Source organism: Zingiber officinale, unplaced genomic scaffold, assembly GCF_018446385.1.
Source record: "Zingiber officinale cultivar Zhangliang unplaced genomic scaffold, Zo_v1.1 ctg59, whole genome shotgun sequence".
In the NCBI taxonomy this organism is placed as follows: domain Eukaryota; kingdom Viridiplantae; phylum Streptophyta; class Magnoliopsida; order Zingiberales; family Zingiberaceae; genus Zingiber; species Zingiber officinale.
In genome coordinates, this window is record NW_024589958.1 from 53,660 (window position 1) to 66,565 (window position 12,906).

The 12,906-nt window shown below is 37.7% G+C and overlaps 3 protein-coding genes across 3 annotated transcripts; 1 reads left to right on the forward strand and 2 right to left on the reverse strand.

Moving 5' to 3' along the window:
• On the reverse strand, positions 1-1,390 carry LOC122037515 (EPIDERMAL PATTERNING FACTOR-like protein 4). The gene is made up of 3 exons (XM_042597024.1): positions 992-1,390; positions 741-775; positions 1-627 (listed from the first exon to the last, which is right to left on the reverse strand). The coding sequence occupies exons 1-3, from the start codon at positions 1,341-1,343 to the stop codon at positions 436-438; spliced, it is 579 nt and encodes a 192-aa protein (XP_042452958.1). The 5' UTR covers positions 1,344-1,390; the 3' UTR covers positions 1-435.
• A 1,054-nt stretch (positions 1,391-2,444) lies between these two features.
• On the forward strand, positions 2,445-4,305 carry LOC122037509 (alpha-amylase isozyme 3C-like). The gene is made up of 4 exons (XM_042597017.1): positions 2,445-2,746; positions 2,812-2,944; positions 3,013-3,818; positions 3,898-4,305. The coding sequence occupies exons 1-4, from the start codon at positions 2,654-2,656 to the stop codon at positions 4,159-4,161; spliced, it is 1,296 nt and encodes a 431-aa protein (XP_042452951.1). The 5' UTR covers positions 2,445-2,653; the 3' UTR covers positions 4,162-4,305.
• Positions 4,306-4,501: 196 nt separating this feature from the next.
• LOC122037510 (vacuole membrane protein KMS1-like) lies at positions 4,502-10,634 on the reverse strand. Its single transcript, XM_042597018.1, has 8 exons — positions 10,361-10,634; positions 8,796-9,007; positions 8,442-8,520; positions 7,746-8,051; positions 6,277-6,431; positions 5,952-6,068; positions 4,871-5,056; positions 4,502-4,765 (listed from the first exon to the last, which is right to left on the reverse strand). Exons 1-8 carry the CDS (start codon positions 10,419-10,421, stop codon positions 4,592-4,594), a joined length of 1,290 nt encoding a protein of 429 aa, XP_042452952.1. The 5' UTR covers positions 10,422-10,634; the 3' UTR covers positions 4,502-4,591.
• Positions 10,635-12,906: the final 2,272 nt, after the last annotated feature.

Genomic DNA, 12,906 nt, shown 5'->3' on the forward strand with positions numbered 1-12,906 from the left:
TAGCACAAAGTTCCTTCGTCCCTCTGCCTTTCTTCTCCTTCTCCATCAAGTAGGAGCCACTCAAAGATACAATAATTCAAAAGGCAAAACAGCCTTTACCCTTCACACATGCAAAACAGTTTGATGGTACGACCAAACTTAGCAGAAAACATTTGATGCTTCAAAAAGAAAAGAAAAGAAAAGGGAAATTTAAAAAACTGTAGATCGATCTATGTGTACACTGCGACTGAAATTGATGTTTTGGATAGTTATTTGCTTGTTGGAAGATGATGCTTGTTGTCTGAAAGCATGAGCTGAGTCTCCCCTGCTCCAGACATGCATGGTTCCACCGAAGAAGGCTAATTTGGCGTCATCTCCCTCAACCATATGGATTGCGCCGCTTAGTGTCGGGAATATTTTGGAAGAGTTGAATGGTGGTGGCGGCCGGCCGGCCGGTCAGGGCATATAGAGCTTATTAGCGCATTTGCACCGCCACGCCTCCGGGTAGTACTCCTCGACCGCCGGCTGGCCCGGCCGCACCGCCTCGTGCACCGGGTTGCACGGCGAGCACGCTCCGCACTTGGCCGCGCACAGCGGAGGGTACGATCCCGGCCTCCCGCTGCCGCCGCCCAGCCCCCGCCGTCGTCCCTGCACCCGGCCAGCGCAGGTTAGCATAGACAGGACATTTAGGCAAAGACGCTCTTACTTCTGCGAGGGGTCCTCCTTGCTACAGAAGTAGAGATTGGGATTCGAAACAGGACCTGGACTCGAGGAATCCTTGTTGGATTTCCAAGATCTGTGACAGAGAGTAACAAATTGATGTAAATAAACTTAACAAGTATGGATGTAGATATAGACGTTGCATCATTAAATTTACTCGAATATTTTTAGGGAAAGGAACCAGATCGCTTGGGAAAAAGCACAAACACGACGTACGCGGGAAGAAGAGAAGAAAGAAGCATGCTTGAGCAAAAATGAAGCACCAAATTAGGAGAGTGTGCCGTAAATGTACCTGAGCGAGCAGTGGCGAACAGAGACGAAAGGGAGAAAAAGGCGATGAGAGAGCAGCAGAGGAGTGTCGTCGTCGTCGTCGTTATTGGTGATCTCTGTTTCCGTCTCCCTTTGCCTTTCCTGGAATCCATGGACGGAGCGTGCCGACTCCCTGAATTGGGTACGCAAATCGAAAGCTGGTGATCAAGGAGATTTGGAATCTCCAAAGGTTTTCTCCTCTTTAGTAGCAGCAGCAGCAGCAGCCCTCGCCGACACTGTAGCAGTAGCGGCAGCAGTAGCAGATCACTGGCACTGGCACAAGCCCAGCGATCAGCAGAGTAATTTAATGCCGAATCTGACGCGTGCAAATGCATAGGGGCAGGAACTTACCATTGTTAATGAGTAAATCTAACATTTTCATATCTAACTAAACTTATTTCAAACTTGATATACATTTTAAAAGTGTGTTAAAATTTATCCATCTCAATTTGGATGCTAAACATGGCCGAAAGACTATTAAAGAAGAGAATGAGTGAATAGATCAAAGCTCCTTGAGCTTAGATGCATCATCATTGGATCCCTTCGATATGTCCATCATGTTGGAATTTTGGTGAAACTAGGACGAGGAAAGAAGAATAGGAGAAACTTATTAATAACATATGAGGATTTACTACATACTTTTATTGTCATACAAGGCCCCTATTTATCATACAAGGTCCTTAGATTCATATTTTTACGTTCTTCTATAATTACATTACATCATTTAATTAAATATAAGACAATTAGATTTTTATTCTTTTATATACTAATGACTCTTGTCATAAAGAATTTCATTAAATTTAGTGGGATAATTTAATTTTACTTAGTTGATGAAGAGTCACATGAAGTCAAATTGATTTTGATAATTTCTTATATGGTTAATGAAGTCAAGTTGTTCTTGACATTATTATTACATTAATTTATCTTTGCAAAAAATTTACATGCTAACCTTCCATTGGCATTACTGTTGAAAATGTACCCCACGGACAACTATACTAAGATATTGATCGAAAGACTAGAGAATGGAGGCTGATGTAGGTTTCCTACTTGGATCCTGTCACTCTAATCACCCTTTACTAAATGTCAATATTAGAGAAAATGTAAACAAGGAAATAAAAATAAGAAAAACAACAGCAACTAGTAGTTCTTAATTTCTCTTCTTAGCTGTCTACGTCTATGAACTTCAACAAGTTTTTTCCTTCTTTCAAATACTTATATGTAAATCTCCCTGAGAAGTGATATTTTGCACTGCTTTTCTATGTTACTCCTATACCTCTGTATTATGTGTGACAACATATAATTGTGATTTGTTCTTCTTTTTGCAATATATTTGTGGCTTGCTGAATCGATGGTTAGCTTTGTTAGTCGCATTTATACAAAAAGCTGATCAATTTTGACCAAAAACAGGGAAAGGTAAATGAGAGAGCATGGCCCATGTTTCAGTTACAAACGAATCGAGCTTGGATTGCATGCCCCATCTCCTTCAAACAAACAACCCCCATACGCGTGCACTCGTGTCCGACCGACTCGATCTATATAAACCAACTGCGACGCTCAGTTTTTATCTCATTGCAGCTCCTGTCCATCGGTCCCTTGCTCCTCTTTGCTCACCTCTCTGATTGTGTCCATTTTGCAAGGGGGAGAGATGAGGATCCATGATCTTGTTGTCTTTGCATTCCTACTCTTATCGCAGCTTGCTCTCGGGCCTCACTCAGCTCGAGCTCAGATCCTCTTCCAGGTGATATTGGAGGATCTGTTTTAATCAGTCGTGTTGTTTCCGGTATGCTAAAGAACTTGTTGCAGGGGTTCAACTGGGAGTCGTGGAAGCAGCAAGGCGGTTGGTACAACTTCTTGAAGGACAGAATCACCGACATCGCCGGTGCCGGAGTTACTCATGTGTGGCTTCCTCCCCCTTCGCACTCCGTCGGTCCGCAAGGTGGTCTTTCCATCACGAAAGAACTCGTTCGTTCATTCAGTCATTCCTTCCATGTTGTGCTTGAGCAGGTTACATGCCGGGGAGGCTATACGACCTTAATTCTTCCAAATACGGTAACCAGAACGAACTCAAGTCGCTGATCAGCGCATTCCACGCTAGAGGCGTCAAGTGTTTGGCGGACATCGTGATCAACCACCGGTGCGCGGAGAAGCAGGACGGCCGAGGAGTGTGGTGCATCTTCGAAGGCGGCACCGACGACGCCCGGCTCGACTGGGGTCCCCACATGATCTGCCGCGACGACACCCAGTACTCCGACGGCACCGGGAACGCCGACACCGGCGCCGACTTCGGCGCCGCACCCGATATCGACCACCTCAACGCCCAAGTCCAGCAGGAGCTAACGGACTGGTTGAACTGGCTGAAGACCGACCTCGGATTCGACGGGTGGCGGCTCGACTTCGCCAAGGGCTACTCGTCCAGCGTGGCTAGAGGATACCTGCAGAGGACGCAGCCGGACCTCGCGGTGGCAGAGTTCTGGAGCTCGTTGGCATACGGCAGCGACGGGAAGCCGGATTACGATCAAGATGGCAGTCGGCAGGAAGTGGCGAACTGGGTGAAGCAGGTGGGCGGCAGCGCCACGGCGTTCGACTTCACCACCAAAGGGGTGCTGCAAGCGGCGGTGCAGGGTGAGCTGTGGAGGATGAAGGATCCGCAGGGGAAGCCGCCGGGGATGATGGGATGGTGGCCGGAGAAGTCGGTGACCTTCATCGACAACCACGATACGGGTTCCACCCAGAAGCTGTGGCCGTTCCCTTCCGACAAGGTCATGCAGGGCTACGCCTACATCCTCACCCACCCAGGCATCCCTTCCATCGTAAGCGATCCATTCATATTTGCAGATACAAAATTTCTCCGATCATCTTTGTATCAATTACAAAATTGCTATTCTGTAGTTCTACGATCATCTGTTCGACTGGGGACTGAAGGAGCAGATAACTGATCTGGCTGCGATAAGGATGCAAAACGGGATTCACCCTGCAAGCACACTTACCATTCTGGCGGCGGATGCAGATCGCTACGTCGCCATGATCGACGGAAAGGTGATCACAAAGCTTGGTCCGCGATTTGATCTTGGGAATCTGATTCCTCCTAACTTTCAATTGGTTGCGTCTGGGAAGGGCTACTGTGTGTGGGCCAAGAATAAAATGATCTCATAAACCCAAATATTTTTAAAAATTTATTATTATTATTATTAAAATATATATCTTAGTCAATAAAATATCATTAATAAAATAAAACTGAATGTTTAAAATGTAGAGAAACTACAATTAAGGTACCTTTGAAGCATTTTTAAACCAGAAAGAGACGGTTTACAAGTGGAGTCAGTAACCTTTGACTTCCAGAAAACATCCTTTGTTCAATCTATTGCTTGAACGACAAATGATTGTTAAACATGAGGATTTACTTTAACTGCTAGATTTTCTCATGTTTGAAATTAAATGCATAAGTTGATTCCCTTCGGAGCAGGTGAACAAATAGAACCTGCCATTGATTTTGCCATGGGAGAGTTGTGCTTTAACGGATTGTAGCCGAGGGTGCCTGCTGAATGAATCGAATGTAGCTTCCGGTAGCAGATATTAGTTGAATCTACTGCTCAAGTGAATTTAACATCTTTTCTTGATTAGCCAATTCCAATTCTTGCTGCTCCTTTAGGTATCGTTTTGCCGTAGCGGTCACTATTTTCACAAAGAAGTTAGCGAGCACGAGCAATATCACCGTATTCCATATCATCGTGAACGATAGGTTCCACTGCTGCTGCGCCTGAAGAACCAAAAACATTGGGATCAAAATGCTGCACTGAAAGAAGTTCCATGCTTGCCTTAACCACGAGAAGCATAAATTCTCTCTTCCTTTTTTTTGACCTACCATTCCGTCTGGTTGGGGCGATTCTGGAACCGGGGAGGATAAATACTTGCTCTGTACCGTTCGTAATTTAGCAATAATGTTTGGCAGCACAGAAGATAGACCAGGGATAAGACCAAGCGCCCATATTAACTCCTTCTCCAACCATTCCAAGAGTTGATTATTACACAGAGAAATAATGAAAACTGTCTGTAAAAGAATATCAAAGTTTAGTAAACAAGGATCAAGGAAAACAATAAATGAAATCCAAACTCCACCAATAAAACTAGCAATAAACTGTGACTACTTAAAGAGAATAACTAATGTATAACTAGACGAGAAGAAGATATTGTTTTTCATCTTATGCCCCTTGTAAACACAGACATTCATAGTTTGTATGCTTTCTGCAGTTAATGACCAATTGGATAATCTATCTTTCCACACAACAGACTGCCTGTTGATTTTTCTTTTCTTTTTTTTTCCATTGCAAAAATTCAGTACTAATGTACATCATCCCTGTTTCATTGAAAATTAACATTTTAACGCTTACCAAAGGTTATATTCCCCATATTTTGAGAATCACATACAATGATGTGGATCCTAAAACACAACTATTCATTCATTGTTCTTCCACATTCACTGCTCTCACCTTGCTCTATCATTCACTTTATCACCCCTATTTTTGTCTCCATTCCACAGTGGGCCCTTACCCATCCAAAGTTCCTTCCCTCTTCCCATATATTGCAAGGACCAATGCAGTAGACATCACTATTCCTCAAATGCCACAGATGCAACCATTACAAAGAACTTTAGAATTCTTAACAAATGTGGATTGCATTAAAAGTAAGTAGGATAGTTTCCATTAGGCGTCTTCCATTCCTACAAAGCTAAAGAAATCCTCCTTCAATCTTCTAAAAATAAATTGTGCAAATTGTTGTATAAGAATATAATTCTCTATCTTTTCATAGCCATTGTGCAGATTAATATATGGAAAATAAAGAATGCAGCATCAACCAACATCCCTATTTAATTAATTTGAAGATTCAATATTACCACATAGAAGATTAAAGAATCTTAAAAGATGGAGGGAAGTTAAATTAGTTACCTGAATATGAGTCTTTATCAATGCCTTTCCGATCAAGGTTGCTAGGAAGAATTTCCAAAATGGGATCCCAAATTGCCCACACATAATACCAGCAAGATCAAAAAGTGGGTTTGGAACCTAAATTGCACCATTAACGACAAACTAATAGGTCAAATTTCAAATAATAATCTTTTATGTAAACATAAAAACATGACATAAGAATGCTAGAATAAAAAAGTGCTTCCACCAAAATGACCTTTCCATGGCAAAGACTAAGACATGAACAAGCAGCAATTAGAAACTAATGCAGTCAAAGTCTGAAAAAAAAAATATATAGACAACTTACTGAAGCAAGTATCAAAATTGTTAGGAAGTTAAGATGCTGGGAGTGAGTAAAGAACCAACGTTTAATTTTCTTTAAAAAAGCAGATATCAAGCTGTCTTCTTTTGTTGACACTGCATCCAATTCCTCCAACTCCATTTTGTTTCCAGACAAGCTTGCTGCATTGCATATTTTGTCAAAGAAAATCAAACTAATTAATCTATGATTGAAAAGGAAGATAATTGGTGTGCAATTAATGAAACAAATTCAATGCACGACTGCAATACCAGCTCCTGGAATACAGGAAAAGGATAAATTGTGATGACAAATGTTTTTGAATGATTAATTTGAAAGAGAAAACTCAGAAAAGTAATGCTGTGATTAGGCAAAAAAGCAGGCACAGATTAGTTCCTTGAAAATTATCCCAAGAAATTATCGTATCACAGTATCACATAGTAGGCATAATTAAGATTACTGACTCCTTGATGTTCAATTGTGAAATTCTTTTGGCGGATTTGTGAATAATGAATCATATGGCTCATGTTAAGAAAATAAACAAGAAGAAAAATCCCTTAATAAAGTTTGTAAGAATATTATATTTGACATCTAGTATGATTATATATCATTAGATTATCCTTCCAAAACATTTTAAAAATTCTATTTATCTTATAAACTACTATATATATATATATATATATATATATATATATATATAATCCATTAAAAGAGTCAGGACACTGATTCCTCCATTGAAGCTAGGTCTAGCCATGATGTTTTGATAGTTTGAAAATATAATTTAGGTTAGGTGTGTATTTGATAATTTGTATAAAATGTGCATGCAAATTGAAGATCATGCATACTTTTTGGTTTGTTTGATTAGAACTAATTAATGGCTAAGTTCATATTCAGGAATCAATTGATTAGTACTGAATTGGCTTGAATCATGTCAAATCAGACACAAATTATTCACCCATACAGTTCGAACCATTTTGAGTACAAATTGAATTGCATGATTTGAATTGTAAATCATATGATTCTGATAACTATGCTGAGAAGTGACAACTTCCAAACTAGATCCTTTTTTCCCAAAAAATGACCAAAGCTAACATGCTGGAAATTGCATTCGCAGCAAGCATAAAGCATATCACAATTGCAATAACAATGGAAACAAGACCAATGTGTTTCAAGAGGTAGAATGACATCAATTATAGGGAAATATTGTTGGTGAAAAAAGAAAATTATTTAGAATAAGGCATTCATGAATAAACTAATGAAGATTCCTCCATTAATACTACCAGATTCATTAGAGCATAATCCAAAAAATAGCCTAATAGTTAGATAAAAGACCTTCAAGGACAATACAAAGAAAAACATGTGTGTGGGTGAAAGTAGACAAAATGGATAAAAATTTCAATAGAGACCAAGGAAGAGTTAAGTCAAACTGTCACAGGAACCTGGATTGTGATTTATGGCAAAGAATCGGAAAAACTTACCTGCTCTTGAGATGAAATAAGGTGGAAGCTCACCAAGGGCAGTACCCAAACCCCAAAGAATCGCCTCCAGCTGAACTTGAGGAAGAATACTGCAGATAGGAATCCTAACTAAACTGCCAGGTAAGGCATGATACACTGGTGGCCCAAACTCAGAACACCTTTTTTCAAGCCATGAAGGTCTTCTTTTTAACTGTATGGTATCATATGAGGCAGTTTTGAGATCCACTCGGCCGCACTTCATGGCCTTGATAGTGAAAAAAGCAATATGGGGACCCAAATACAGCACAAATGTGTGCAAACCAGATCCTAGCAAAACACAATGTTGTTCAAAATCTATGAAATGGATGCATCATTCAAACAAGAACTAATGAATCAAATAAGAAATTTAAATTAGTTCAAATAAGATCTACACTAACAAAACAAAAAGAACTAAAAAGTATTTGCATGAGGTGGAGGTTGAAGTAAATTTGGCGTATTGGAATTCCTAAATCCTAAGGAGCCTAGCAGCGGCAAATTACACAAATAAAGCTTTCCTCAACATAATCTATATGGAAAGAAAGTCAAAAGAAACTATAGTGAACTGATATGATTATTATGTTTCTTATAAGAAAGTTCTTTGCAGATTTTTTTCAGACCAAGTTACTGAACAGGCTTGAAACTGAGTTTAGAGGAGCCTCAAACTCAATATCTACCTACCAAGCCCGATCGATGATGCCACACCTAGTGCCACCCACCACAGAACATAGTTCGAATAATGAAGCAATTCCACAATATGCTGCAATCAAGGACGTGAACTGAGTTAAGCAACAAACATAGTAAAAGATCTAATTCTAAAAAAAACAAATTAGAAATACTAGCTAGTTAAAATAGAAGAAACAACACGACAAGTGGTTTAATGATTATAACACGCAAGAGTTACTATCTACTTCAACTACGATGAACTTAGACACTTAGTTTGCTTGTTTCCCACATTACAGGAAATTTGCAATTGCTTTTCACCTTTCATTGTGACTTACGAGTGAGTGAAAAATCAATATGATAGCAAGATACCTTCTCATTGGAGCCATAATCATTCACAAGAAAGAAACCCAGAGCAGCAAAAAGAACAGTTAAAGCCATGATCCAACCGCCCTTTCTTAAAATATATATAAGTGATTGCCTAAGATATTGTAGAGTAGCAAACACAAACAAATAAAAAGTCTTGAAAGGTTGAGCGGCCAAAGTCAAGTTCTGCAAATCCCTCTGATGTTTCTTCTTGAGTTCTGCAAAAGGAAATTATGTTTGAAACAGATAGGAAACCAAAATCTAATAAAACACTAATATACTTTTGGGAACAAATAATTAGTCATTAAAACAGGAAAAAGGTAATATTTCAGTCATTTGATTTGGTGGTTGATTACTGTAGAATCTCAAAGCAGACATTAAAACAGGAAAAAGGTAATATTTCAGTCATTTGATTTGGTAGTTGCTTACTGTAGAATCTCAAAGCATAACATCCACATACACACCACAAAAAGTTGTACATGTTAGCTGCTGAAATAATTTGAGATTTAATTTCATAAAGTACAAATCATTTTATTAAAAAGATAATGAAAATAAAAACAGGTGAAAATAGGCAACAACAAACTAAACTTTGTGTTCTAGTGTGCAATGTGCATACCTTCAATACCAAACTCCAAAGGTAAAGATGGAGCCGCAAATCCATTATGGTGGTTTTAAGTTAAGCTATTTGTCTCAACCTTAAAAATAAATATGTATATCCACAATATGTCCATATGTGTCTAGGCACGGTCATAGAATCATTCTAAACCGAGCAAAAACTGGTCCCAGCACTTGGACTTAATACAAAAAATGAAGAAGTAAGAATGTAGCGTTATAGCAGTACTCAAGCTAGATGCGTTTATAGCCAGTGCTATATCATAGAAGTCAATTCAAATTTGTCAAAATGCTAAAATCTAAGAATCATCTTCCTTAGTCCCAAAATTGATCAATCTCACGAATACAAAAAATCTTCTTCCATAATTTCAAAATCAATCAATGCCACAAATGCATGAAAATAACTTGTTCTTCCTTAATTTTTCATGAGAGTTTTCAAAAATGATTGTCTTCTTTTAATTTGCAAAGCATCTGATGTATTTTCTTATGAAATATCCAAGTTAGCTTATAGTAAATATGATTTGGATATCAAAACAGTCACACAAGAAAAAAAAAAGTGATACTTGACCAGAAAAAAAAAAGAAGTAAAGTTCGGTGAAAGATTTGTGAAAACGGATACTAGAATAATGCATCATCCCTATCCGTCTTTTCGACTCTCACGTCAGCTCCCTGGACTTCATAATGCCGGGTTCAATGCATAATGTTTACCATGTAAGATCTAACAGAATGATGCTTCCGCGTCCATCAGTATGAAATCCCTACACGCCTAATTTTGATAAATCAAGCCAAACAAACGAAACTGGAATCCCAAAATTTACCGAACGCTCATCGAACGAAGCAAAGTCAAATGAAAACTAAAAACAAACTAACCAACGTTCCCCGAACAAAGCGAAGCCAAAGCGAACAAATTTATCAGCCTCACGACAAAACTAACAAAAGAACAAGAAAAAAAATCTCACCTTTGATCGACGGGTGCAAAGCCTCGGTGAAGCCAGGGGCCACAACCTCCCCGGAGTCCATCTCTCCCAAACCCTAAGGAACAAATCTGGATCGCGAGGACGAAAAGAAAGACGATGCGGGGGAGACCAAGCCTTGCCCGTGGACGGGAATCTAGAGCCGCATGGATCAGAGAGAGAGAGATCTCAAAGGCAAAGCAAGGAGCAAATGCCTGGCGCATTAATCGCGCACCAGCAGCAATTGACTCGAGGGCAAGGAAGAAGCAACGAAAAAGAAGTTGCTTCCGTTTTACGGAGGTTAAAAAAATAAAATAATAACACGTTACGCTATAAGAAAATTCCAAAACATGAAATAGACAATTTCAATAACATTTTAACCTATTCAAAAACATGAAATACAATGAAGGACATAGATTTCTTTTCCCCCTCAAAAATTCATATGATTTAAAATGATTACCATCTAAGATTTCTATATTAATAACAAATTTTAATTAAAATTTATTAATAGACCTATACATATTCGATTGGACTCATCTAGATCATGTTAATTTCTAAGATCACAAGGAGTCCAACCATATTCTCCATTACTTATTTCTACTTATCAAGAGGTGTTAAAATATTATCTTTGTTAAAAAAAAAATTTCATCATAATTAGATTATTGCTTAAGCTATGGAGATTATTACATCGGTATAAAAAAAATTAAGCTCAATGATTTTGATTTGCCATTCCTAGGATAATTAAGGATGAGCTTTTCATTCAAATTTTAGATGAAGATTGAGATCCATTCAATTATTGAATCCTCAACTGAAGATGGCATTTGGCATTATCACTGTGGTGCTTAATGAATCAAAACTTATTTTCATTGACGATCCAAGAGGAACTGGGAAAATCTTTTCATATCGTTCAATTACAGCTCATTTAAGAAAGCAAGATAAAATTATAATTGCGGTAGCAACTTCAGGGATAGCTGCAACAATATTACCCAGTGAACGGACAACGATTCACGACTTAAAATACCACTTAGGCCAATAGCAGATGTTCTTTGTAAAATTGAAAAACAAAGTGACCTTACAGAGTTAATTAGTCATGCCTCAACTATAGTATGGGATGAGGCTCCAATGGCAAATCGGCATTCATTTGAATCTGTTAACAAAACATTTCAAGATATTATGAGAAACATCTTGGCATTTGGCGAGAAGGCTGTTTTTTGGTGAGATTTTCGTCAAACACTATTGGTTGTAAAAAGAGGATTTGTAAGAGAACAAATTGTCGTAAGTATTTCAAGGTTGACATTCTAAAATCGTGTAAATATAATACATCTTTAGAGACATTGAGTTTTCACAATTTTTGTTGTGTGTGGGGGTGGTTTACAAGATATTGTAAAAAGTGATTTTATAAGATTACCTACTTTTATAAGATTACCAAAAATGATTATTATATTGTGGGAAGAAGAGCAATCAATGAAACAGTTGACTAACTTTGTTTTCTCAAATATGATGAAAAATGTGAATGATGCAAACTATATGGTTGGAAGAGCAATTATCACCCCAAAAATATTGATGTTGACATAATTAATGATATCCTTATCTCAAATTTTACCCGGGAAGAGAAGAAATGTATATATCTTGAGATAGTATTGAAGATGACAACAACTTTTTCCAAGAATAATTATTAAATTCTCTTACTAAAGCGGTTTGCCACCACGTATAATTACTTTGAAATTAGGTTGTCCTATTATGCTATTATGCTATTGAGAAATGTTGCACATGAACTTGTTTTGTGTAATGGCACATGGTTAATATATCATAGTCTTGGTAGAAACTCCATAAATGCAAAGATCATTACATGTCCTTACTAGTATACTTGCTATTTTCTTCACCGATACCTTTGACAAGTGAAGAAAATTCGGAGCTACCATTTGAATTGGCACGTAAATAATTTCTCATAAGGTTGAGTTTCGCTCTAACAATAAATAAATCATAAGGTCAAACAATACCAAATGTTGGCATATTTCTTCGCAATGTGTGTTTAGACATGATGTATGTTGCACTTTCAAGAGGAGTTTTGGAACAAACTACAAAATTTCGGGTAACAAATAAAAATAGAGCGTCGATTGGTTGTGTACAAAATACAATTTACAAAAATGTATTATTGCTAAATGATGGAAGATAGAAAGATTAGTATTATGTAAGGGTGGGTATCGACCGATTTGGTCCGATTTTACTCTACTAGGATTCAATTTTTTCAGTTTCGATTTTAAAAATCTTTGATTAAAACTAAATCATTTTATTACAATTTGATCTGATTTTTGTTGTAATATGGTTCAATTTGTAGCATCGATTATATATGATTTATATAATGAATTAAATTAATTTTTATGTAACTGCAAATATTTATTTATATAATGAATTAAATCAATTTGTTTAGAGACAAGGCCCACTCCACTTGTATCAAAGATTTTTAAACCGAACCTTAAAAAAAAAGGGAAAATCTTTAATACAAGTGGAGTAAAATCGGTCCGTAACAATAAGTCAATAAGTAAATATGT

What these genes read in the sequence shown, in the direction of transcription:
- LOC122037515 (XM_042597024.1), bottom strand. Translation starts at nt 1,343, where the DNA reads ATGCATTTGCACGCGTCAGATTCGGCATTAAATTACTCTGCTGATCGC. An exon ending in GTTCGCCACTGCTCGCTCAG is followed by an intron (nt 776 to 991) that starts GTACATTTACGG and finishes TCTCTGTCACAG; the next exon opens with ATCTTGGAAATCCAACAAGG. An exon ending in CAAGGATTCCTCGAGTCCAG is followed by an intron (nt 628 to 740) that starts GTCCTGTTTCGA and finishes GGCCGGGTGCAG; the next exon opens with GGACGACGGCGGGGGCTGGG.
- LOC122037509 (XM_042597017.1), top strand. Translation starts at nt 2,654, where the DNA reads ATGAGGATCCATGATCTTGTTGTCTTTGCATTCCTACTCTTATCGCAG. An exon ending in GCACTCCGTCGGTCCGCAAG is followed by an intron (nt 2,945 to 3,012) that starts GTGGTCTTTCCA and finishes GTGCTTGAGCAG; the next exon opens with GTTACATGCCGGGGAGGCTA. An exon ending in ACCCAGGCATCCCTTCCATC is followed by an intron (nt 3,819 to 3,897) that starts GTAAGCGATCCA and finishes GCTATTCTGTAG; the next exon opens with TTCTACGATCATCTGTTCGA.
- LOC122037510 (XM_042597018.1), bottom strand. Translation starts at nt 10,421, where the DNA reads ATGGACTCCGGGGAGGTTGTGGCCCCTGGCTTCACCGAGGCTTTGCAC. An exon ending in TTTGCACCCGTCGATCAAAG is followed by an intron (nt 9,008 to 10,360) that starts GTGAGATTTTTT and finishes TTCCTTTTGCAG; the next exon opens with AACTCAAGAAGAAACATCAG. An exon ending in CGCCCCAACCAGACGGAATG is followed by an intron (nt 4,766 to 4,870) that starts GTAGGTCAAAAA and finishes TTGGTTCTTCAG; the next exon opens with GCGCAGCAGCAGTGGAACCT.